The sequence below is a fragment of the Rosa chinensis genome, chromosome 7 (genome assembly GCF_002994745.2).
Source record: "Rosa chinensis cultivar Old Blush chromosome 7, RchiOBHm-V2, whole genome shotgun sequence".
Lineage (NCBI taxonomy): Eukaryota > Viridiplantae > Streptophyta > Magnoliopsida > Rosales > Rosaceae > Rosa > Rosa chinensis.
In genome coordinates this window covers 42,574,624-42,601,237 of record NC_037094.1, presented here as the reverse complement: position 1 = coordinate 42,601,237, position 26,614 = coordinate 42,574,624, and the positions used below count along the sequence as shown (strand labels likewise).

The window sequence follows — 26,614 nt, the reverse complement described above, 5'->3', positions numbered from 1 at the left end:
AAGAAAACGAAAAAGAAAAAGAAAATAAAAATTGGAACTGAGCACTCTACACGGCGAAGACCAATAGAAACCAGTCTCCCTCCCACACTCTCTCTCTCTCTCCCGTCTTCGTCTTCTTCAGTTCAGTCATCGCTCTCATCTCTCTCACCCCAAAACCTAAATAGATACGCAGGCACCATGTTGGATCTCTGAAGGATCCGAATCTCAAACTGAAATGGGGAGCCGTGCGTTTTGTGGTATTATCATCTTGATTTGTTTGGTTGGCTCGCTTTCGGTCTCGGTTTCAGCTCTGAATCGGAGGCCCAAGAATGTGCAGGTCGCCGTTCGGGCCAAGTGGTCCCCCACTCCATTGCTCCTAGAAGCTGGGTATGTATGATATGCATCTCTCTTTCAATTAACTCTTATACTATTTCTTGATTGCGGAGCTTCATTTTCTTTTCTTACGTGAATTTGTTTGTGATGAGAAACTAGCATTGGCTCTCTGCTCTTAGCTCCATCAGATTTTGTTTTTCATAACCATATGCAAAATCACTGCAACATAATACGGATGATAATTCCCTTTCGGTGTCCATATCTACATAAGAGGCATAACTTTGAGCTTGGTTTTTGAGTTTAGAGATATCATTTTATCATAGCTGAGTCTGCTTCTTGCGAAAGTCGCACACACAGGTGCCATTTTGGACTGAACTGTAGCCAACTTTCCATTATCTAGACAATCACACCCCAACACCCTAAACTGTCACAATTTGTAGGACCGATGATGTAAAAATTGGCTATCACTTGAAGGCTTGGTAGGGCCTTCTCCCCCAAAATCTGTCTATATCATTGTTATTGTGATTGTTTAGAACAGACTCACATCCATTAGATATACAAAGGCTTTATTTGTGCATGAGAAAGACATAGATCATTGTAGTTGATTATGGTGTTCATCTCATGGAAGACCCTCCTAGTTATGCTACTCAGGCTTGTCTGGATGATTTAGACGATATCTCTAGATTCAGAAGGGTTCCCGGAGCCTTCTTGGCTATTTTTTTTTCTGTCTTTTGGTTTTTGGCCTTTTTAGGCCTCCCTGTAACTAAAAAAAAAAAAAAAAAAAGACAAAGACATAGATCACTGTACTACAGATAAGCTTGAATCTGGAGTTGGAGTGCCTACTTGAAAACAGGAAACTCGTTTCCTGTAGTGTTTTTAATTATTTTCATATTATATATTGGCTTCTAACAAGCTATCATGTTTCCATTTCTTTTTTCTTTTCTTATGCAGTGAATTGCTATCTAGAGAACAGAAAGATCATTTTTGGGAATTCGTTGACATCTGGCATCATACTGATAAGGATGATCTTGATTCTTATAATGCTAAGGGTTGCCTAAAAAAAATTTTGAAACATGGGCTCTCTATTTTGAGTGAACCATTGGCTTCTTTATTTGAATTCTCTCTTACATTGAGATCTGCATCCCCAAGATTGGTGCTTTACCGGCAATTAGCTGAAGAGTCTCTTTCATCTTTCCCACCAGTTGATGAAACTAATTCAAGAAATACCAGCGGAAATTCAGAAACAAATGACCACTTGGAAAGTCAAAAGTCAGATCCTTTGAATGTTGGTCTAAACCCAAGAAGTCCTAATGGAAAATGTTGTTGGGTGGATACTGGAGACGCTCTGTTCTTTGATGCTGTAGACTTAAAAAGTTGGCTTAACAGTCCTAGAGATTCGTAAGAATTTGCTCTTTCCTTTTGTCTTATTCTCTCTCTCTCTCTGAATTTCCATACTTCTACATCTCCTTAAATTTATATTTCTTGGTTTTCAGTTCTAGGGATTCATTTCAGCAGCCTGAACTCTTCGAATTTGACCACATCCACTTTGATTCAATTGTTGGAAGTCCAGTTGCTGTTCTTTATGGAGCTCTTGGAACTGAGTGCTTTAGGGAGTTTCATGTCACCCTAGTTGAAGCTGCAAAAGAGGTACACCATCTTAGATACTTTATCCCCTCCTAGGCGCTCGAGTGAACAATCATAATATATTATAATTCATTTGTCTTTGAATTGAAACAATGGATGCTAGAAGTCTAGGAATGGGAATCAATCATATTATAAGACAGGAATACACTAGTGGAGGTAGAGTGGGTGGCCATTAGTTTCTAGGCATTTTGAAGTGAAAGTTATCCTGGATGCTTTAGGAAGTTTTCCTCTATGTCAAGCTGCATATATTGTTTAGTTTATATGTGTGCAATCCTTATTAGCTCTCTTTTTATGTTTGGACCATTCATTTATGCTCTCAAGCATATTGCAGATTTCAGAAGTGATGCCATTATAGGAGTAACACATTATACACATGCATGACTGAATTTACTTTTCTTGAACAAACTTTTTCAGTTTAAGATTTATATCTGTTAGTCATATGATACTCATTTGAAATACATAATGCCTAGATACAGGTGGTAAACATGGGGGTGATATGTGTAGATATGCTCTACTGTATCTTTTCCTTCTTTATAGGATAGTTAAAAGTGTGATGTACTGCTGATATCACCTAGTTCGCAGCATGTTGTTATGTTTATCTGCTCCGTACCGGTTCTGTCTTTTCTGTTCTCCTGTTTTGTTTTATATCCAAATGTTTTGGTATATGCTTTTTTTTTTTTTGAAATATATGTTTATGGGGTGAGAGTTGCATGCAGGATTTACCCTATGTCATACATATGTTATTTTGTTTCTTAAATTGTTTAATTTATTTATACAAATATTTGCTAATATATTGTCCTAAAAATTTCTAGGGTAATGTTAAGTATGTGGTTAGGCAAGTATTACCTTCTGGCTGCGAAGCAGAGATTGACCGTTGTGGTGCTGTTGGTACAAAAGATTCGTTAAACTTGGGTGGTTATGGAGTTGAACTTGCTTTGAAGAACATGGAATATAAGGCCATGGATGATAGTGCAATAAAGAAAGGTAAGATGGATGATTCTAGCTGTGGCTTTAATTACAAATTTTTGCTCAAACCTTAGTCAAAGTTTGCATTCTGTTTTTGAAGTTGGTTCCGATCTTTTGCAACCGTGAAAATGGTCTTCGTCTTTCTATCTCTATTTCTGTATGAAATTTCTGTCAGACTTATTTTATTGGACGAGTGTCTTAGTTCAGCTTAGGGAAACCTTAGTTATACGTTATTTTTTTCTCAGGAAAGCTGTAGTGTCATGATAAGTTCCTGTTAGTCTTGAGTTCTTTTAGGTTGTCGGGGATTTCTTGTCCTTGATATCCTGTGGCTTATTATTTTTAATAAAATCTCAGTTTTATTCTCAATAAATGTCTATTTTTGTCAGTACTGTTAGTACAGTTGTGCAAGGTTCTTGAACTTTTACAGAGAACAAAGTATTCTGCTTTGAGAATTTCACAACTAGTCTAGAGTGGATGAATTGGCTATATTGAAAAAGGATCTAGATGTGTTGCTGGTTGAATGTGTATGTTTGCTTGAATTTTGTAATCATTTCACGTCGTTGTACTTTACACCTAAACTGTTTGCCCTCCCTTGGCTTCTAATTTGATCACTTGTACTCTCAGATTTGATCAATTATAAATCTAAGCCGCCAACTTCTTCATGAGTTGTTGACGTGGCGAGCCCACACAAACTAGTTTTTGGCATTGGGTCATGCAAGAAACACACCATTTACATGGCCTAGGCTAATTTGGTCTTATTGGAATCGCCACGTCAGCAATTCATTGAGTAATTGTCAAATTAGTGGCTGTAATTAACCAAATTGGAGAGTATAAGGGCATATCTGATCAAATTAGAAGTTTGGGGTCACAAACAATTTTAGATGTAAAGTTCAGGGAGGTGAAATGAATTTAACCCAATTTAAATCCTAGCTTTTTATTAGGATCCAAAAGTCTTTGAGGAAAAGAAAAATGGATCACAGCATCTTTTGGGTCTATGTCGGGAAATGTGAATCCTTGGATTGTAATAGCGTAGGATTGAAACAAGCCAAAAAGAAAAAAAAAAAAAAAATTCTCTAAGAAGAGAACCCATTTGCATTAAAAAAATTTCCAACAGCTTAATTTAATTGCCACAATAATTCCCATGCGTATGGACAATGCAAAAACAAACGTAGGGAACACATTACACATTACACATTACAGCAAGCTCGGTTCCACAATGTAGCTTGAAGTAATCGTATATCTTGTATAGCTGGCTCATCAACTAGGACTCCAAATGCCTGGAATGAACTTGAGTCAAATGAAAAGATTCAGGTTTAGGCTAGAAGTGTTTGAATTCAGTACTAAGTATGCCTTACTTGTATATTATTTTTCTCTTCCCCTATCTTCATGTTATCCTGTTTTTGTATTGCCAGAAACGAAAAGTCCTCTCATATGTGTGAGGTTTGAGTTGCAGGTGTCACGTTAGAAGATCCTCGGACTGAAGATCTTAGCCAAGAAGTCAGAGGGTTTATATTCTCTAAAATTCTGGTTTGTCATCCTTAATACATAGTTTACATTATGTCTTTGTGTACAAATATAAATGCAGCAGTTATTCATGGATTCTATAATACCATTTGTGGATTGAACGTAAGGAGGTAGGATTATTTATTTGGTTTCTGATTAATAGGCTGCCACTAGTTGAAATGCATGGCATTATAATATTCGAGCTTAATTCTATGTTTTTTTTGGTCTTGTGTTTACTCCAAACTCTTATTTTATTCTTGGGAGCTTTGCTGATGGTGGTATCTTGGATCCTTATAATGGAGAGAAAAGATTTTTTTTTTTTTTGAGACTGTCGGGCTCAGGGAAGATGAATTTGACTTCTTATTGGGTAGTGTCTGTTTATGGGCAGCTTTATGGGCTTCAATCTCTTGGTTTTTAGGAATAGCTACTGTTTTGCTATTCAATTCGATTGAAGTGCAACAAATTATTAAGGGAGCAGGGCTCTATATTTGGTTCTGATTAATAGGCTGGTACATATGGAATAGTTTTATAATATTCAGGTTTTATTATCCGTTCCTTTTGTGGTGTTTTTACTCTGAACTCTGGTTTTATTATTGGGAGATGTGCTATAATGGCAGTGTTTTGTATCATGTGGATGGAGTGCAGCAAAAGAATATTTGAGAATGTGAGGGGGGATGAGTTTGACATCTTAACTAGCAGTGTCCACTCTATGGGCTCCTTTACTGCCATTCATTTTGATTGGAGTGCAACAATTTATTAATTCTCTTGAACTTCTGCTTGGTGTCTCTTCCTTCTGTGTGTGTTGATTTTGTTGGTGTATCTAGAAGTTCTTCTCTGTGGAAGTCTAGCCCCACTTCTTAGTAATCTCATTTTCATCAGTAAAATTTGTTTCTTATAAAAAAAAGATAGTCTATTTTTCTATCTTACTGATTCCTTTGTGTTTCTTTAATTGGATATATGGTCACTAGCTTGTCTCTTAGATTTTCTGGGTGGGTGGGTATAGTTCTCGTTTGTGTCCCAATGAAAATGAACTAGAAATGCCACGGCTTAAATTTTGATTTTTGCTAAAAGATATGGACGAAATACAGAACATGATACTTTTTTCTCCGAAAAAGTACAGCACATGATTCTTTTCATATGGCACACTGAGATTTTCATTAGAGTACTGCTGAAAACCAGTTAGCCCAAGTGCAGTGTTGTGTGGCTGGGGTATGGACTCTGAAGGAAGGTAGAATGGAGGGGTTGTCATCTATTTTGTGGATGTAAGTTCGGGAGTTGGCCATGGAATTATTTGGGAATGCCTCTTGGAGGTAATCCTTGGGCAGTAAGCTTTTGAGATCCTGTGTTAGAAAGGTGGAAAGGAGGTTGGTGGGTTGGAATAAAGCCTTGGACTTTATATCAAGGGAAGGGATAACTTTAGTCAAATCAATTTTGAGCATACTTCTTTTTATTTTCCCTTACTGAATCCCTTGTGGTGTGGTCAACAGAAGTACAAAAAGGGAGTGAAAAAGAACTTGGTCATTCCTAGAAAATCAGTTATAAAAACTCTTTTGAAACACTTTGTAGTGTGAGTGAAGATAATGGGATGTCACATGCCTTCTACCATAGTAAACAGATTCATTCAATTGGCATACTTCAGCAAGAAAATTAGTTCTGTTATAAAAGCATTGTACCCTTAAATAAAATTATGTTATATTACAGAGTAGTCAGAAGTAATACAACAAAAATGTTAGGAGCTAGGTACCTTTAGAAAATTCTGAAGGCTATCAAAGTTGGTTCTGTTGTCCTATGAAGATTGTATATTAGACAAACTGAAGGGTTAATGGAAGACGCTTGTATTTGCAAGCGTTGAAATTTTGTTGAGTTGATTTGATCCTTCTGAGTTGTGCCAACCCGCTTCTCGTGATCTGATGCTATTATTATCTATGTCGATGGTAGTCAATGAAATTTGGTAACACTTGCAATGATTGTTTCTGAAGGTCAGAACTTCCAGTTTGTCACCGTACCTAAATGATGATAGTATCCGTCTTTCCACCTGCAGGAGCGTAAACCTGAACTCACATCAGAGATAATGGCTTTTAGGGATTATCTTTTGTCATCAACAGTATCTGATACACTTGATGTTTGGGAACTAAAAGGTATCTGCAATTTAAAACTTTACTATTGACAATTTTAATGATTAATGAATTATAGACGGGTAAATGATAGACTTTGCTATTTATACTTTCAATGCTTACTAAACTACAGAAGGCTAAATATAGACTTTTCCACAGATTTAGGACATCAAACTGCACAGAGGATAGTGCATGCCACTGATCCTCTGCAGTCAATGCAAGAAATTAATCAAAACTTTCCCAGTGTTGTCTCTTCCTTATCTCGCATGAAGGTAAAGTATCTTTGTACAATTTGAATTTGATATGAAGTGGAAACTAGCTGTTTTTTCCTCATTTCCTGTAAGTCTGTTTTACTGTAAGGAGTTTCTTTTCTGTTGTCTTGAATTAACTGACCTTATGCTTGGCAGCTCAATGATTCAGTTAAAGATGAAATTACTGCAAACCAGAGAATGATTCCACCTGGAAAGTCCTTGATGGCTCTGAATGGTGCTTTAGTCAATATTGAAGATATTGACCTTTATCTGTAATACCTTTTCTCTTACTGAATTTCTTTTCATTCTTTCACTGTAGAACATGGGAGGTTGTTGTAGTTTAAATCTCACACATTCTTACCTATGTTGATACTTCTCGTCATTACCAATTTTCCTAGGATTTCTCATCTTGACCAATATTTCTGGCTTTACTAATTAAATGATAGATTTATTCAGTTGCTTTATTTGTTTATCTTAGTATATTAAAACACGTACCTTCATCTGCAATCTTATCACATTAATTTCACGTAATGCCTCATCGTATGTGCTTGTTCAAGAATGGTATCCGGTGGTTTTGTTTTACTTGAATTTGTCATTCATTCGTCTGCTGATCTTAAGGCACTTTTCTCATGTCGGGTTTCCATTTCAAATATCTCCTCAATAAGAAATTCCTTGTACAGTTGATGAATATGACAATAAAATAGTAATCAAGTGAGGGCACAATTATTAATTAAATAAATCTGTTTGAAATATTAGATTAGATACATGTATACATAAATATATTAAGCTGATATATGAAATTAGTGTTAGTTCTTTATTGAGTTGGAAAACTAACAAAATATTCGAGTATTTTAGGCAAAAATGATTTTGTATTTATGTACATGCAAATACAAAATGCGTAAAGTTATGTAATCTTTTATGGAATCATGTGGTTATATATATATATATATATATATTTGGGAAAGAAACAGCTTTTATTACAAGAAAAGCCTATCAGCAAGGTGGACAAGGAAGGAGTCCACGGCAAATTAAGCTAGCAATTAGCCTAGACAAAGACCCTAGACTACGATTGCTTTTCAATCTAACATAATAGATGAGTCCACGGAAAATTAAGCTAGCAATTAGCCTAGACAAAGACCCTAGACTACGATTGCTTTTCAATCTAACATAATAGATGATAGACTATAATGCCTTTTAGTGTAAAGAAGGTAAAGCCGCTTGGTCAGAAATACTTTTCACTTAGGAGATTGGGAATCGCAGTGCAACAAAGATAACCCCAATGCTGGACGATATATATATTTTTTCTTGTGCTATTTCTAGAATGTTATGAGATTCTATGTTTGGTTTCAAAGGTTCTACTTCGAGGATTCTTACCAATGACAATATTTGGACGGTTAAAAGTAAGCTGTCTTTAGGTTGCTGGATTGAGTTGGGTAATGCCATCGTCTTGTTTTTCTTTATTTCTTATAGAGTTTTGTGCCTTTGAAGTTGGAGTTGAAGGCGTATTGTAGAGGTTCTCTGTTGTCTGTTTTCTGGTCAGATAGGAAAAGTTGAATCTTTATAGGTAGTTATGGGGATATAATGGATTTCCTGTGGGATAAGGCTAAACTTTGGGCTCCCTTTGTACTTATTGGTGTTATCATTCAGAGACTTCTCTTTCTTCCCTCTAAACTTGCATCCGGAGGCTGCTATCTTTTAGGATAATTGGCTTGGCTGTATTTTGATATTCTTGTTGCTAATACTGTTGTTCCTTTTACAATTGTTTGCTATAAATTGTCAAACATCTTGAGAAAGCGATCCATTCTTGTAAAATTGAATATCGTTTATCACTTTTGCTGCCAATGCTTGATTGAAAATGGTTTTAAGTTTGACTTATCTGGAAGAGTGCGCTTCAGTTGTGATTTACGTGTCTGGCTTTACTTCTGTCACATTTTATTTATCATTCAATGATCATTGAGTTACTGCAAGTATAATGCTCAACTTAATCTGTTCAAGTTCTAACAGTACATTTCTTTAATATTTTTATAGGTTGGTTGACTTGGTCCATCAGGATTTATTATTGGCTGATCACTTTTCAAAGTTGAAGGTGAATGTCTTTCACTCTTAGCTATGTTCAGCTTGAATATAATAGATGATAGGTTAATATGTGGACAAGCTATGACATTCCTCTGTTCGTTTCCATCAAATGAAATGCTGTCACGAGTACTTTTGCACGTTGTCTTGATATTTGGGATAAAACTCAATATAACGGCATAAACTTCTTTTGTGAGGAATGAGGATTAGACATCTTTCTTAAAGAAAAAAAAAATTCCCTATTTCTTTGGGGTACTTTATTTTCTGCTTGGCCACCATTTCTTTGTTAAAAAAGTTTCCTTCGTTTTTCTGTTCTTTTTCATTCCTTTAACTAACTGAATAGAGAGGTTGTAGCTCTAGGGCTCTGATTAAGTGCGTTCACCGGCAGATCTAAATTAAGGTGTTCAATTAAGAATTTCACCAGACACGGTCATTAACTCTCCTGATTCTTTTTTCACTTGTCTCCATTGTTTAGGTATATTTTGTTGTTAATTGTTTTGCCACGGATCCCTTCTTTCTTAGTTTTTTGGTGTTGTTGAAACCTAAGTATTTTGCTTGAAAACGTTGTAGCTATAGGGCTGTGATTATTCCCGCTCTTATTAGAATATTGAATCAAGGATTTCACCCGATAGTGTCATCAACTGTCATCTATTCAATCGAAGCCTACTTTTGAATTCGATATATAAAGCTTTAATCAAATTTATTCAATATATTCTATCATAAATTGGTTGCGTGTAAAGATTGATACCATCAACTATTGCAGATACCTCATAGCACTGTACGGAAACTCCTGTCAACTCTGCCTCCTCCAGAATCTAATATGTTGCGTGTAGATTTTCGCTCAAATCATGTTCATTATTTAAATAACTTGGAAGAAGATGCTATGTATAAGCGTTGGAGGAGCAATCTTAATGAGGTGGGTATATTGTTTATCTCTGTCTCTGTCTCTCTCTCTCTCTCTCTGCTTCTGTCTCTCACTTTCTTTACACACACTGGCCTTCTGTGTAAGGAAATCTGAATCATATCTAAATAATATGTATACATCTATTATTTGGATTGCATCATATGTCGATGATTTCTTGATTTCTACTTATTCTATTTGTTTCTTTTGTAGATTTTGATGCCAGTGTTCCCTGGACAGCTACGTTATATACGCAAAAACCTTTTCCATGCTGTTTCTGTTATTGATCCATCAACTGTTTGTGGTCTTGAGGCAAGTTATAGCCTTTGAGTTTCTTTGCCAACAATTATTTGAGCTAGTTTTCCTGTTTCATATTATCTTGCTACTGATACTTGTTCTGATGGTTTTATGTTGTTAAAATCTTGCAGTCTATTGATATGCTTATTTCTTTGTATGAGAATAACTTTCCCATGAGATTTGGGGTTGTACTGTACTCTTCGAAGTTGATCAAGCAAATTGAAACTAGCAGTGATGATAGTAAAATTGAGGAGGATATATCCAACCTGGTAATTTTCTTCCTTAATCCTCTTGTTATTTTTCATTCTATATTATATGCAGTTTGATAAATTTTGCTGCTGTACATTCTTCACTGAAAGCTGTAGCTATTAGGATTTGGGCCAGTAATTATTTTGTATTCTGGTCTTTCTCTGTTGGTTGAGCCTGACATTTGAAATTCAACTTATAATGGGCTGATGCAATTGCGGAGATTTGAAAAGGATATCCTGCTTTTATATAGTGATAAAGTTTATTGGTTTTTAACAGTCCCAAAAGCTTAACTGTTAGGACGTCCACCAACAATTGTTTTACATTCTTAATTTCATATAACACATCAGCCACCTTCTCTATTTCCATTTGTTAACTCATCATACAGAATGTCATGCAGCAGCTTCTTCAAAATACTGTCGGCAAAGTTGTAAATGAATTGTAAACATAAACTTTCTTTTGCAGATAATACGCCTCTTTATTTATATCAAGGAAAATCATGGAATTCAAACAGCTTTCCAATTTTTGAGCAATGTAAGTGTGTCCCTTGCTTCAGTCATATTTACCGCCAGAATATTATTATGTACACCCAAAAAATTGCATTTGGTGCAGCTTTTTGTCTTTTGCTGTTTATCTGTTGGGGACCTCTTTTCCTCTTTTATTGTACCATTGTTTGTGATCAACAAAATTTGTTATGTCCAAAAATTGAAAATAAAAGTAATAATTGCACCTGAAATGAAGCTGATATATATCAAGATCAAAAAGTTATTATTTAGTAATAACAAGAATGTCTCAAAGAGTTCACGTCAAGGACAATGTGTTCCTTTTCCTCATGATGATGTACCTTCAAGTATGCTACAATAGATAAAGGTCTTTCTTTAATCAAACCTAAATGGATGAACAGAAAAAAGGTAGAAAAGTTGGCAGGAGACAATCCATGATTACGTTGAAAAGTACTCAATGACATGCTTTGAAATATGATCAATTAAGTACAAAGTTATAAAGTAAAGTAATCCCTAAGAAAGTTTTGCTCGCAGACACAGAATTGTCATACACAATAATGCAATCAAGTGTAATATAAGGTAGAAAGTATATTGAAAGTAGCGAAGTGAAAGAAAAGCAGTAGCTGGGAAGTAATGATAGTCAAAATATATAAGCTTCATGTGACCCCTTATCACCTTTTCTTTTTACCCTAGTGGTGGATGTCCTGGATAGACTTATGGAGAGAGCAAGAGAATGTAGACTAATTGAAGGCCTGGTAGTCGGGAGGGAAGAGGTTGAAATCACCCATCTGCAATTCGCTGATGATACAATTTTCTTTTTGAGGGATGATGACCAGAATTGGAATAATTTAAACATGGTCCTAGAAAGTTTCTGTTTGTTTTCAGGGCTGAAAATCAATAAATCAAAATGCTCCGTAGTTGGAATAAATACTGAGGCTGGGAGATTAGAAAGGATGGCTGATGTACAAGGCTGTGAGATTGGAGTTTGGCCTATGAAATACCTGGGCCTTCCCTTAGGTGGTAACCCAAAGCAAGCTTCATTTTGGAACCCAGTTGTAGAGAAAATTGAGAAGAGACTAGAGGGTTGGAAAAAAGCTTTTTTGTCGAGAGGCAGTAGGCTGACATTGATTCAAGCAGTTCTAAGCAGCCTCCCAACATACTATTTATCTCTATTCCACATTCCGGTGGGAGTGGCAAAGAGATTAGAATCTCTTCTGAATTTTTTTTTCTGGGATGGAGTCGGAGAGGGTAAGAAGAACCATCTAGTTCGTTGGGAGATAGTGTTGAAAAGCAAAGAAAGAGGAGGGCTGGGAATCGGGAATCTAATAGCAAAAAGTAAGTCTTTCCTAGGGAAATGCCTTTGGAGATTTCCTTTGGAGAGAGAGTCCTTATGGCATGCTGTATTAAGGAGCAAATATGGATATGATGTGAATGGGTGGCACATAAAGCCAATTTTGGGTGGATCAAGTAGAAGTCCTTGGAAGGATATTTCAGCAGGAATAAGCCAATATTCTCTCTCTCATAAACTAATTGTAGGCAATGGAAAAAGAGTGAGGTTCTGGGAAGACTCTTGGCTGGAGGATCAACCCTTAAAATTCTACTTTCCAAGGTTGTTCAGACTATCCAGACACACCAATTATTCAGTGGAAAGGTTAGCTATCCCTCTCATTTTTCCGATGAGCTGGGACTTTGGGTTCAGAAGAAACTTAAATGATCAAGAGATTGAGGAGTTTGCCTCGCTGATGGTTAAGCTAAAAAATGTCCGATTAGTGGAGTCCAAACCAGATGAAAGGAAGTGGAAGCTTGAGCCTAATGGGAAATTCTCTTGCAAATCTTTCCATAGTTTCTTAATTAGTGGTGGATCAGATCCAGTTTTTGCTCCTGCAAAGTTTATTTGGAAGGTCAAGGTCCCTACTAAGGTGAAGATTTTGGGATGGCTTGTGGTACTGGGGAAGACGAATACATGTGATGTTCTTCAAAGGGGAAGACCGGGAAGTTGTTTTTCTCCTCACTGGTGCATTTTATGCAAAGCTCAAGGGGAAAGTGCTGATCATGTCTTCGTGCATTGTGAAGTGGCTAATTTCTTATGGAAAAAATTATTTAGGGAGGCAAGAGTGGACTGGACGACTCCATTAGAGAGAAGTGACTTGCTAAGAGAAAACCCCATAGCGTTTGGTAAAGGTAAAAAGGCCAGAACCCTTTGGGGTTGTGGGGTGCTAGCTGTAGTTTGGGTGGTCTGGATGGAAAGAAATAAAAGATTATTTGAAAACTATGGAGGGGTGGAGAAGGAAGACCTGTGGGAGAGAGTCAAGTTCTGGGCATCCTTCTGGGTTTCTATTTCTAAGGAATTCAAGGATTGTAATCTCTCTTCCATTATACTTAACTGGCAAGCAGCTGTAGTATAAGCCCCTATGCCTTGATTAGTATTATTAGATGAGATGCTAGGCCTATAGCCCTGGCTGCCCTCTTTAGATCATTAAAGCGGACTCCTTGTCCGCCTCCTCCCTGTATCTCGATTTTTGCTTTTTTAATAAAAAGCTGTGTCTTCTAAAAAAAATATATATAAGCCTCATGTTACTCATTTGGAGAGAGAACTTAATATTAGTAAGTGCCACATAAACATTTCTTGAGGTTCGTGTAATATAGATGATTTCAGGTGGTTATATTTCTCTAGTGATGTTATTGTAAAATAATGCTGCCGGTTGTACAGTGGCATATTTCCATGGTAATTTAGACTCATTTATAAGTCTTAATTTTTGTCTAAATGAGATCACTCTAGTTGACTCTTTACGCATGGCAGATAAATAAATTGCGGGTTGAGTCTGATGGTTCGGCTGATGATCTTGAAATGCACTATGTAGAAGGAGCATTTGTAGAAACAGTATTGTAAGTGTTTATTGAAAAATATATTATGGCTGTACATGTACGTTTGTGAGGATTTCCTATAATATATACTATATGTATTCGTCATTGTTATTTCTAGCTGAGCTGAAATATGTTGTTGTTCTCCTTTTGTAGACCAAAGGTAAAATCTCCGCCTCAAGGCATACTGCTGAAGCTGCAGAAGGAGCAAACTTACAAGGAACTTGCACATGAAAGCACCATGTTTGTCTTTAAGCTGGGCTTGGCTAAGCTGCAGTGCAGTTTGCTGATGAATGGACTCGTGTTGGATTCTAGTGAGGTGTTTTTTCAGATATTTTTAGTTTATATTGTCATTTTTTCCCCCTATGTAAGGATTTGAAGTAGAATGATCATCACCCAAACTTGGTCCGAATGAGGGGATTGTCCTGGGAGGGAAGATCTATAAGTGGTCCCATGAATTGGCTCCTGGAACTGCATCAGACAATAGATCATGAGGCTTAGATGATTACTGAGCTCATCTGAATTTCTGATAGATATATTGGACACAGTAATCTCTTGTGATATGGGATATAAGATTTCATGATTTAGACTTTAAAGGAACAAACTTAAAATGAAATGTACCTAAGATCTTAAATTTCTTCACATTTAGTTTAAATTTTTTGTTTAATATCAGACATTGCACTCCATATTGTTTTTAGTCAGTTAGAATGTAGTCATTATTTAGCGTGTAGTTTCATAAACTAAAAGCCTCTCTGGTTTACATTGATTAGGAGGCTCTTATAAATTCCATGAACGATGAGATGCCCAGAATACAGGAGCAAGTATACTATGGCCATATAAATTCTCAAACAAATGTTCTTGACAAGTTTTTGTCAGAAAGTGGTACCACTCGCTATAATCCACAGGTGAATGTTTTCATCAGGAGACGGCTTTGGTTAGTGTCATGATGGTACATCTTTCTGGGTTAACATGTGTTCTTCCCTATAGATTATTGCCGGTGGAAAACCAAGGTTCACATCTCTGTGCACATCTGTTCTTGGAGGGGAAGGTGTCTTCAATGATATTGGTTATTTGCATTCCCCCGAAAGTAAGCTGGTTTTAACCCTAGTTTATTCCACAAGTTCCCTCAGGTAATCCTGACATGTGATGTATTTGATTCCTCCCAGCTGTGGATGATTTGAAGCCTGTGACTCATCTTCTAGTGGTTGATGTTGCATCAAAGAAAGGGATGAAGCTGCTTCATGAAGCCTTACACTATTTGGTAAGTTTTGGATTGTGATACTGATCTAGTACTCGGTTAAATTAAATATCAATTCTTTTCTATCATCATTTTCCCATATGCACCATCCTCATATTGTTATTTTTGTTGTGTTTATTGAAATCCACTTTACTGTAGATTGAAGGGTCTAATAGGGCTCGAGTAGGAGTGCTTTTCGGTGTCAATCAGGGTGCTGATCTTTCTAGTCTCCTTTTTGTTGAAGTATTTCAAATCACTGCATCATTGCACAGGTGTGTATGTTTATGAAAGCTTTATGGGTTATACGTCAATGACTGCATATATGCTGATTTGAAGTGCTGTTATGCAGCCACAAGAAGGATGTGTTACTTTTCTTGGATCAGGTGTGCTCCTTGGTTGAACATAATCACATGCTTGCACCGTCTGAAGGTGCGGAGAGCACTCAAGCATTCATAGATAAAGTTTCTGAATTGGCTGAGACAAATGGATTATCATCAAAGGCATATAAATCAGCTCTTTCGGACTTTTCTGCTGACAAATTGAGAAAACAGTTGAATAAGGTAAAATTTCATTATATTTGTGCTCTGTTTTTTTTATCTTAGCAATCTAGAGCATACTTTTATTTGTGTCTTGTGATTGGTTTTCTTTCTATTTCTTGTGCGTGTGTATTTTTTATTAAAATTCTATTTTTTGTCTTGTCAGAAATTGCAAGTTTTTTTTTTTTTTTTTTTTTTTGAAAGGGGTTTGGAACCCAGCCTAGCTGGGAGGTTCATCCCCACGCATGAGATTATTATTAATAGTCATAGAAAGATATAACGGGGAGGACATAAGGCTTGTGCCCTGTGAGTTCTTAATTAATAATTGATCATATTACTCTTTCAATGCTGACATTGGTATTGCTGATCTTAGCGAAAATGTTCTTATGACTGTTTATGGTGGCCTTCAGGTGGCACAGTTTTTATATAGGCAACTTGGCCTTGATTCTGGTGTTAATGCAGTCATTACTAACGGACGGGTGAGCCTTATCTATGAACTTCATACTCAGTTGAAATCTTATTAATTTATTTATCTCTATATATACTAAGAAGATAGATTTGGTATCTGTTTACATGATAATATATTTCTCTGCCTATTTGTCCGGCAGGTAACGGTTGTAAATGAGGAGAGCACACTGTTGAGCCATGATTTAAATCTTCTTGAGTCTCTGGAGTTTACACAGAGAATAAAGCATATTGTTGAAATAATAGAAGAAGTGAAGTGGCAGCATGTGGATCCAGACACACTGACAAGGTTTGTTAATGTTATTAGCTTAGTTTCTGCCATGAAAAAGTTATTTTCTTTAGGTGTAGAGTTTTGCTCTACTGACATCTTAAAACAGCTGTACGTTTTAAGTTTTTAATATAGTCAACTTTATAACTGTGGAAAATGAGTCGTACATCTACAATGGTTTTCTACTTGATTTCTGTGCATTTGGATTGTGCCCCTGGGTTTGGGTTCATAATCTAGTTAGGGCTGAATATTATATGGACTCAGTATGAGGTGTTAAATGTCAGTACAGGGCGTCTTCAATTTGTCTTTGTCCTTGAATTTTGTCTGATGCAAAATTGCAATTACATGAATTCAAAATTACCAGTCAGTGGGACTAACTAGGGTCTCTAGGGGTGACTGATAATGTTTCTAATTGCAAAGTTACTTGTGCTTAGTGAGAATTTTTCCTCTGTCATAATGATAGTATGAACAGAAGGGATAGCTGTTTTGCTTATATCTTTCCACTATCTTCATTCCATCATCTGAAGCTAATGCCTTTTTTTTTGGAAAATTGTAGACAAATATATGAAGAAAAATAAGTGGTAAAAATTGGCCTGTAATAAAAACTACACAAGTATTGGGCTAGATTTTCTGAACTCCAGGCCCAAGTTCTCCAGTATTGGCTCCTACAAAACAATTTTAGTATATTCTCGCTAAACATATGATATAGAATTATAATTGTGATTTATCATATTATTCTGGCTTTGATTTTATGTGATTGTATAAGTATGTTCCCATCCAAAAAGTTTTCTTTATTTTTTTTATGACTAATGGTGACTTTTACAATGGTGTTTACAGCAAATTCATTAGTGATACTATCATGTTTGTGTCTTCTTCAATGGCTATGCGGGATCGAAGTTCTGAAGGTGCACGCTTTGAGGTTTTGAATGCAGAATATAGGTAAACAGTGGGTATTTTGACTTTTTTCTTTTAAGGAGATTTATTTACAGGCGAATAACAACTATACAGCTCCATTATAGTATTGTTTCCAGAATTCTGTAAACATTTTGAAATATAATTTGACTTTTTATTCTTAAAGCTGTGTGTGTATATGTGTGTGTGTGTGTGTATATATATATATGTTATCTGTTTGCTTATCAATTATCATAAATCAATATTACTGTTTGTTGACTTGTCTGTTCCCTGATAATTGGATTTTTTTTTTGGGTACAGATTAGGTACAATTATTTAATGCAATCAATTATAATTGCACATTTTTATCTGTTGGATACCTTATAAACTAATGGATATTTTTTTTTTGTCTATCAAATTATATCCTAAAGTCATAAAAAAAAATTATGTCCTAGAGGAAAAATCGTTGGTAAAATTATTTTAATGAACTGTGAAATCTTTACTAATGAAAAAACTTAAAAGATGTCCTGTTATTGTACTTTCTAACAAATAAAAAATTGTTTTGAAACCAGAAATCTAATGAAGCATCCAATTGTTACTGCTCCATACCTGTTTATTTCATTTCTAGTATTATACTTTGTGTAGGGTACAAATGTAATGCATTTTCAATACATGAATCATAGTGTTATAATCTGTTTTAACTTGCACTCCTTGTTTTCATTTTCTTTTTCAGTGCCATCGTTCTGAACAATGAAAATTCTAGTATCCATATAGATGCAGTTATTGATCCTTTAAGTCCATCTGGCCAGAAGCTATCATCAATTCTTCGGGTTCTATGGAAATATGTTCAGCCTAGCATGAGAATTGTATTAAATCCGTTGGTGAGGCAGAATGCTCCGTAGTCTTTTCCATTTATATATGTCTCTAAATTATGTATTTGTTTTATTTCTACAATCTCTGCTATTGTTCTTTTCAAATTCTTTATTGCTATCTAGTCACAAATCAAGTTTTCTACAAGGACAACACAAATTTCCTTACGGCAGATTTTTTTGCCTTGTTAGATTATTCTTTCTATTTTTCAACTTTTTGCGTCCAAACATAGATGCCTGCATGTCTGATATGCTGTATATGTCTGGTATGGGTAAAGATTTAGGGATTCAAATTTATGTTACCAGTCTCACCACCAACAATCACCACTTTAATCTGAATCAGTGTTATAGATGGTTTAGGCTTCCTAACTAGTAGGGTCAACATCCACGTCATCTGCGAAATATGACTAGAAACCGATATTCGAGTTGATGTACCAAACAGATATTAATGAATCATAATAGATTGACGATGCCATTAATAATTATCCAAATGTGAGTTTGATGCTACATCTTAATTATGTTGTGCTTAGTAATTGGATGAACTCATTAAATGTAATTTAAACTTGGCTTCTGGCATCATTTAATTTTTACAACTGATACTGTTTTTGTTGTTGTTGTTGTTGTTCAGATTTGGTTTAATAATATGTTGCTCTTCCTAATACAGTACTGTAAATATCCTCAGTGACCTAACATTTGTATTCTGCAGAGTTCTCTTGTTGATCTTCCTCTGAAGAATTACTACAGATATGTAGTACCGACAGTGGTATGCCAGATGACTAATTCTTACAAGCAAAAATATTGTCTCCATTAATCTGCTCCTCATCTCAGACTCTCAGTTGTGTCATATTTGCAGGATGACTTCAGCAGCACTGACTACACAGTAAATGGGCCAAAAGCCTTTTTTGCAAACATGCCACTGTCCAAAACCCTCACTATGAATCTTGATGTTCCTGATCCATGGCTTGTTGAGCCTGTTATTGCAGTGTAATTTTTTTATCCTTGATCCAAATCATGTTTTGGACTTCATTTTTTTCACTTGCGCTTTTCTGAATTCTTTTCTAATACACAGGCATGACTTGGATAATATTTTGCTTGAGAATCTTGGTGAGACAAGAACATTACAAGCTGTTTTTGAACTTGAAGCTCTTGTTTTGACGGGTATGATTTTGCTTTCTTGGGAGGAAGTTGTAGCTTGCCACTACCGTGAATTTTTCCTCCAATTAGTGATGGGGAATTACTTATTATGTTGTCATATGTACTGACTCGAAATCTTAACCAGGTCATTGTTCTGAGAAAGATCATGATCCGCCCAGAGGCCTTCAGTTAATTATTGGTACCAAGAGTGCACCCCATTTGGTTGATACTCTTGTGATGGCCAATCTGGGTTATTGGCAAATGAAAGTCTCTCCTGGTGTTTGGTACCTACAACTTGCTCCAGGAAGAAGTTCTGAGCTTTATGTTTTAAAAGAGGATGGTGATGGAAGTGAGAGCAAAACATTATCAAAACGCATCACCATTAATGATCTGCGGGGTAGAGTAGTTCACCTGGAAGTAGTAAAGAAAAAGGGAAAGGAGCATGAAAAATTGCTGCTTTCTGATGTTAATGACAAGACACAGGATGCTACCGAGGTGAGTGCTTATTATCAAATTAGAATTATTGTTCTAGTTCCTACTTTCATAGTGATAAATTTATCTGTGAGTGCGTGTCTCTATACTTGTGTAGGGAAGTAGCTGGAACTCCAACTTTATAAAATGGGCTTCTGGTTTAATTGGTGGCAGTGAGCACTCAAAACAGAGTGAAAGTACTTTATCGGTGAGTAGTAATAGTATATAGCATACTTGTCCATCCTTCAAGGCTTAAATTAACATAAGGGTTAAAATTTATATTTTGTGGACAAACTGAAATTCACCATGTGTTAGATTTAAGCTTCCTCTTACAGTTTAATAAAGCATACACGCTGAGAAGGGACTTTTAGGATAAATTGTAATCCATTACAGTATTCTGTTATTGACAGTTGGTCAAATTCAAATGGATTTTCAAGTCTTCCAATCAAAACAAATTTTTAGTTGGTTTAAATGCTTGGATGGACAAAGTCTTAGTTGAGGTTTATCTTTTGGCCTAGGGTTCACCTCTTTTCTTAGCCTAATTGTTGTAGTCTCCTTTGTTATGTTAGTGAGCACTCAAAACAGTGATAGTACTTCATCGGTGAGTAGTAATAGTATATAGTATACTTGTCCATCCTTCAAGGCTTAAATGGTTAAAATTTCTATTTTGTGGACAAACTGAAATTCACCATGTGTTAGATTTAAGGTTCCTCTTACAGTTTAATAAAGCTTACACGCTGAGAAGGGACTTTTAGGATAAATTGTAATCCATTACAGTGTTCTGTTATTGACAGTTGGTCAAATTCAAATGGATTTTCAAGTCTTCCAATCAAAATAATTTCTTAGTTGGTTTAATTGCTTGGATTGAAAAATTCTTAATTGAGGTTTATCTTTTGGCCTAGGGTTCACCTCTTTTCTTAGCCTAATTTGTTGTAATCTCCTTTGTTATGTTTTGCTTCCTGTAGCTAGCTAGCTTTAAGACATTGAAGCTCCAATCTAAAAGTATAGCAGTGAAAGATCTGTCCCAAATCCTGAAGATACCCTCAATACTTTTCCATCCTTCCCTAATATGATCCTCGTGTTCTCCCTTAACATCACCAAAAGCACTCCTAGCTTTTCTCGACCCAAAAATTGATCAGCACATCTACCAAAATATACCTTTCTTCTCTCCCAAAATATTCTCCACCTCTGTCTGATCTATTGATTATAGTGAACTATAAAAATTCACAATTTGACTTGTGCGTGATCATGCCTTTAATTAAAAAATATAGATATGATTTAGTGGACTGTGAATTTGTCTTCTTGAAATAAAAAATGCATTATCATATTTTAATTGTCAATATTCTTTTCATCCTGTCATGTAGCAAAGTGTATTTTGTTATGGTTTCCTCAAATTCTCATCTTACTCTTGTGCTATTGTTTGTATAACTTTACATCACTCTATTGTCTAGTGATTGTTTAATTTATTGTGTGAGCTACTGTCTTTTAGTTGAATACTTCGAATTAGTCTGGGTTTTATTTATTTATTTTATATATATATATATATATTTATTATTTTTTTTATGACTGCTCATCGAATCTGATTTTGGATAATGACAACCTTGCATTTTTCCCTACTTAGGAGAAAGGAAAAGGTGGGCGCCATGGAAAAACAATAAATATTTTTTCTATTGCTTCTGGACACCTGTAAGTCTTTGTTATTTATCTTTTTATCTGCTTATCTTCCTTGTCATTCCTTTTATTGACTTGATGTGGTACATAATAAAGTCATTCCTTTTATAGACTTGATGTGGTACATAATAAAGTCCATGGTAACTTTCACATAATTGTTTTGATTATAAACAGTTGTGTTATATGTGGATATGGAAAATTTAGGGAAGTGAAATTTACACTCCATAGTTTACAATCCACACTCCCTCTTTCCATTTTTCGTAATTTGAAGATTTGTATTTAGTAACTTAAATTTTGTACCTTTATAAGAAGTACAACCAAAAATGGAACAAGAGAGTGGATTATAAAATGGGGAGTGTGCCCAAAATTTAATATTAAGTTATGGACTAAGTAATTTACAGATGGCTATGTACAGTTATAAGTTGTACTAAGAAAAAAAAAAAAAAAGAATTGAAAGTAGTCTACAGATGGTCTAAATGTCATAGTTGTGGAGAATATTACTGGATTAATTAAGTCACTGAATGTTCTTGTTCAGGTATCTGCATTACCAGTTAAGCAATACTGAAAATGTCCTGTGAATCATCATTGTGTAGAATTGGTTGCGCATGTGAATCATCATATCGCAATGCTCATCTTTCATGATGAAAGAGACTAGAGATTATCATCTCATCCTATATCTTCAACTCACTAACTTTTAAATTTCATTAAATGATGTTGTTTGATGGTGTGATTTAGCAAACTACAGCATTGAAATTGTCATAACTGAAACTACAGGACCTAAAGTGAAAATGACCCAAACTACCTGGACCAAACAATTAAGTAATATTATTGTATGTAAAATATTTATTAATTATTTTGGTCTAACAATAATTTAATATTGAATATTCACGATCATAATCTTCATCTCCATCCTTATGGTCTGATAGTTTCTTCTGCCTCATTTCAAAACCTTTTTTTTATAAAAAAAAACATGTATGCAAATCTTATCATGATGTACGGAACCTTATCATATCTTTATTATGCTATATTTTGCCAGATACGAACGGTTTTTGAAAATCATGATTTTAAGTGTCTTGAAGAACACCCGTCGTCCAGTTAAATTCTGGTTCATAAAGAACTATCTCTCTCCTCAGTTCAAGGTAGGAAGTTTTTAAGTTGTACATTTATCATGATTTTCTATTATTTATCGAGAAGAAATGAGATTGCTTAACATGGAAGTTTGGTCATTAAAATGGTACAGGATGTGATTCCACATATGGCTTATGAATATGGCTTTGAGTATCAGCTGATCACCTACAAGTGGCCTACATGGTTGCACAAGCAAAAAGAAAAGCAACGAATTATTTGGGCCTATAAAATTTTGTTCCTTGATGTTATATTCCCCCTTTCGTTAGAAAAGGTATTAGAATTTTATAGTTTGTCAGCTTTGTTGCTTTTTCATCTATATGTGATATGATTGATAATTGACATGTGCAAATACATGCAGGTCATCTTTGTTGATGCAGATCAGATCGTCAGGGCAGACATGGGAGAACTCTATGACATGGATATAAAAGGAAGACCTCTGGCATATACTCCTTTCTGTGACAACAACAAGGATATGGATGGATATCGGTTTTGGAGACAAGTACTTACCGATAAAGGCTTTTTCTTCCTTTCTTCATTTCATCAACTTTTATGCATTGTCCCACAACATATCCATTGTTTGTACATAATTAGTTTTCCTTGCTTATGATTCATTGTTCTTGCTTGTTTTTTATGTCAATTTTTTTGTTGGAACAGGGTTTCTGGAAAGAACATTTACGGGGGAGATCTTATCATATAAGGTCAGTTGTGCTTTCATTGAGACTATTCAAAATAAGACATATTGGTGGTATTGTTTTCTTATGGTGGGTATTGTGAAGTATGAGCCCTAGTTGCTGATTCAAGTTGATTTTTCTGGTGCTTTCCTTTATTCTCGACCACTTGGTCAGTTCTTATATTGTATCATTTTTTAATCAATTAAATCTGCACTTTTTTGTTTTGCTATTCATTCCTTCCGCAATCTTAACACCAGAAGGCTCAACATTTGGAAATCTGATTGTATTGGGAGTTTGCAATTATAAACTTCTAACCTAATCTACCATGATAAATTGTACTACTTTCATCAATCTGCACAAAAGCATATAGTTCCGTAACTGAAACATTATTCTATATATCCTAAGTGGGGGCTAAACCTGTGAAGTTGATTGGTTGATCTTTTGCAGTGCTTTGTATGTCGTTGATTTGAAGAAATTTCGAGAGACTGCAGCAGGAGATAATCTGAGAGTTTTCTATGAGACTCTTAGCAAGGACCCAAATAGTCTATCAAATTTGGATCAGGCAAGTAGTTAAGCTCATGATGCCCAATTACTATGATTGCAATGTGATGCATTTAATTACTCTTATGATGCACATGAAACTAGAATCAGTATGTTTGTATGAGGGATGCGTCATGCGTTCTATTTTTCTTTGCATTTATGAGGCAATAATTATGTGAAACTAGAGTCAGTTTACTTCTGTAGGTCTTTGTCTAGTCAATGAATTCTATTTTCTTTGCATTGTAAAGCAATAGATCAATTTCGCAAGGTGAGTATGTTATCCTATGATAGCATTCATGTGGGGTGGGCTGTTAGGCAATCAGAATTAGAGGCAACCAGAAGTTGGGTGCTGCATGGAGAAGTGTGGGTTCTGGAGAAACTTTTCAAACAGAAAAAAAATAGGATATATATATATATATATATATATATATATATTTTTTTTTTTTTTAATAATTTTTTTATCCCCCCTTGAGAAGGCAATGAGAAACCTATTTTCCTTTGGGGAATTCATGCTACGAGTCATTATTTTCCAGGTTTTGTGCTGATCCAATGACTGGTGTCCAAGGCGTATTCTTTTTACATGCACACTTCTATTTCATCATGCATTATGCTAAATGCCATGATTTGTGTTTCAGGATCTTCCAAACTATGCTCAACATACAGTGCCCATATTTTCATTACCACAAGAATGGCTGTGGTGTGAGTCATGGTGTGGTAATGCCACAAAAGCCAAAGCAAAAACCATAGATCTTTGCAACAACCCAATGACAAAGGAACCCAAGCTCCAGGTAGATCTGGCTTCCTTTGGTTTGTGTTTCATTATTATTTGTACTTTTATTTTTGTGTCACTGAGTAAATGCATCCGTCATACTTAAGGCGGTTATTTCTGCTTTGACATAAAAATAAAAAAAGAGCAACCGTCATACTGAGTAAACTGACCTGCCTTATTTTCATTGTCCTTTTCTTTTTCCATTTTTTAATGTCGAATGTTGTGTCTTGTTTTGATGCAGGGTGCCAGAAGAATAGTTTCTGAGTGGCCAGATCTTGATTTGGAGGCTAGGCAGTTCACTGCGAAAATCTTAGGTGATGAGGTCGCAATCCAAGAACCTCCACCAGATCCTAATCAATCAGGATCAGTGATGGACAGCCCACCAGACCTGGAATCTAAGGCAGAGTTGTGAATATTTAATAGCCTACAGTGTGCGTCAATTAAAATAGAGCAATTATTGAAAAGACCTAGGGTAGCAGGGTACACTTTAACATGATTTGACCTCAAGGGCTCAAGGTGACTGCCTTTATACACTGATCCTGTATTCTAAACGAGATTTTGGCTCATCTTTGTTGGCAGCAAGAGCATGAGACTACCGTCCAGGTCGAAATGTGGTTTTCAAATTAAGTTATATCCTTTCTGGGCACTTCATTGTATTGCTCTTTAGCTACTAGACTAGTTCATGCTTATTAGGCCGAAGATGAACCTAGAACAGAACTTTGGAGTAAATTGATCTCATATGGTCATTTCTATCAAGAGTACAGCAAATTTTGTAAACTTAAATATTTTTGAGACTAAATAAGAGGGTCTCATTTTTAGATGGACGTTATTGCATCAATGCGGTAATTTAGACTATTTCCATGCATTTCTTTTGATCAAATCAGTATACGGCTAGCTCTCACTGAGCTATACTATGGAGTTTGCTTTAATAGCTGATTTGCATTAATCAACCCAAGGGAAACCCTCTTTTACCAGCTTCAAATTGCACTAATGCTTAGCACTGTGGCACGACTTGATCTGTACGTTACTTTGACCAAGACCAAAATAGTAAAGCGTATAACTCACCTACAGATGTTTATGCGACGCAATTAGAGAAGTCTGAAACACAACCCAAACCCCTATGCATATTTGGACCAAAACATTGGGAGAGGAATCAACCAGCACTAGTGCCAAAGCCTATAGGTATAGAATCTTACTCGTAATCAATCTACTAGCAGTGATATCGTCTGGAACTGTAGTGTTATAAAACACAGTCCTAGAGTTGAGGATACAACTAGCAGAGAAGAGCTTAAAGCATGGTTTCTCCAAAGCAGAGGCAGGTATGGTTCAAGAAAAAAACTAAACTACTTTAAATCCCTCTCATGTAGTTATTAGATGGCTTCAAATTTGTTCGAAGTTCTATTAAAGTCTCTTGTTCTCAGCGTTCTTTGCTTCCTAAACCTTTGCCTAAGGCGTGCACGAGTACAGTTGTATTGCTATAAAATGTTGGTTTTGATTATATATATCGATGTAAATTTTGGATTTTTTATATAATATATATAGTTTTTTATATTTTAAAACAACATTTACGGCGGGCATTTGATGTGATGATTCACACCACAAATTAAAATGCACATCTTTGCCATTTTAGGCAACATTTCTGGAGGGGTTGAATATAGAAAGGGAGGCATATTTACCAAAAGACTCGTTTGCATATTAATATTACCGTTTAACAGTTGAGGACATGCATGAGCATAAGTTTCCAGTTAATGTTTACTCGATGCAGCCTTTTTGAACTTTATTGTCAGCAGCCAAGACCATGAACTCTAGTAACTCAGAGAAATTATTATGTACAATCTCTTTCATCAAGTGCTACGTGACGGGATGTGTGAGATAGACACACGGTTGTTAAAACTGGTGATAGAAGTGATTTCTCAGGTAAGAATACGACTTCTAAAACTAACTGCATCGTCTGCAACTTCAAACGAGAGCATATATGATAAACAGTTCAACCTAGCTTCATTCCTGGTATAGTATCAGGTATTTGAAAGAAACCTAGTCATTCCGGGTTACAGTCCCCCAATTAAAGTAAAAGTGAGCAGCATTGATGCAACAGACATAAATAATGTGCTGACCGATCTATGAGAATGATAGATGTCCAATACATTCTTACTAAGAAATATAGTAAAACATCACGAGGCACATATGACAATCTATCTTAAATCTTCCAAGATCACATTACCAGCATGCCACTTTGATAAAATCAAACTAAGTTAAAGAAAGATGGCAGAAGTATGGTTCAGTTGGTACTTG

General features: G+C 35.5%; 1 protein-coding gene across 2 annotated transcripts; it reads left to right on the top strand.

The window, feature by feature from the left end:
- LOC112175965 (UDP-glucose:glycoprotein glucosyltransferase) lies at positions 1-25,160 on the top strand. 2 transcript variants are annotated; one of them, XR_002926724.2, is made up of 38 exons: positions 1-366; positions 1,264-1,710; positions 1,806-1,959; positions 2,769-2,940; positions 4,376-4,449; positions 6,467-6,563; positions 6,699-6,811; positions 6,947-7,062; positions 8,819-8,876; positions 9,627-9,779; positions 9,978-10,076; positions 10,193-10,330; positions 10,773-10,841; positions 13,611-13,696; positions 13,829-13,991; positions 14,443-14,577; positions 14,660-14,759; positions 14,839-14,933; positions 15,069-15,181; positions 15,259-15,469; positions 15,856-15,924; positions 16,054-16,199; positions 17,016-17,117; positions 17,803-17,950; positions 18,645-18,701; positions 18,792-18,922; positions 19,008-19,096; positions 19,218-19,567; positions 19,662-19,751; positions 21,165-21,229; positions 22,251-22,353; positions 22,455-22,613; positions 22,701-22,841; positions 22,997-23,040; positions 23,461-23,575; positions 24,189-24,341; positions 24,564-24,832; positions 24,869-25,160. XR_002926724.2 is itself a non-coding variant. In XM_024313707.2 (37 exons), the coding sequence occupies exons 1-37, from the start codon at positions 215-217 to the stop codon at positions 24,732-24,734; spliced, it is 4,878 nt and encodes a 1,625-aa protein (XP_024169475.1). In that variant the 5' UTR covers positions 1-214; the 3' UTR covers positions 24,735-25,160. The 2 variants fall into 2 exon arrangements, 1 of the variants encoding a protein (XP_024169475.1); XM_024313707.2 differs by having other exon boundaries at positions 24,564-25,160.
- The last annotated feature ends 1,454 nt before the right edge of the window (positions 25,161-26,614 follow it).

Excerpts from the sequence above, each read along its gene's own strand:
- LOC112175965 (XM_024313707.2), top strand. The coding sequence starts at position 215 with ATGGGGAGCCGTGCGTTTTGTGGTATTATCATCTTGATTTGTTTGGTT. Across the intron at positions 6,564-6,698 it reads TGATGTTTGGGAACTAAAAG|ATTTAGGACATCAAACTGCA; the intron begins GTATCTGCAATT and ends ACTTTTCCACAG. Across the intron at positions 19,097-19,217 it reads TGAAGCTCTTGTTTTGACGG|GTCATTGTTCTGAGAAAGAT; the intron begins GTATGATTTTGC and ends AATCTTAACCAG.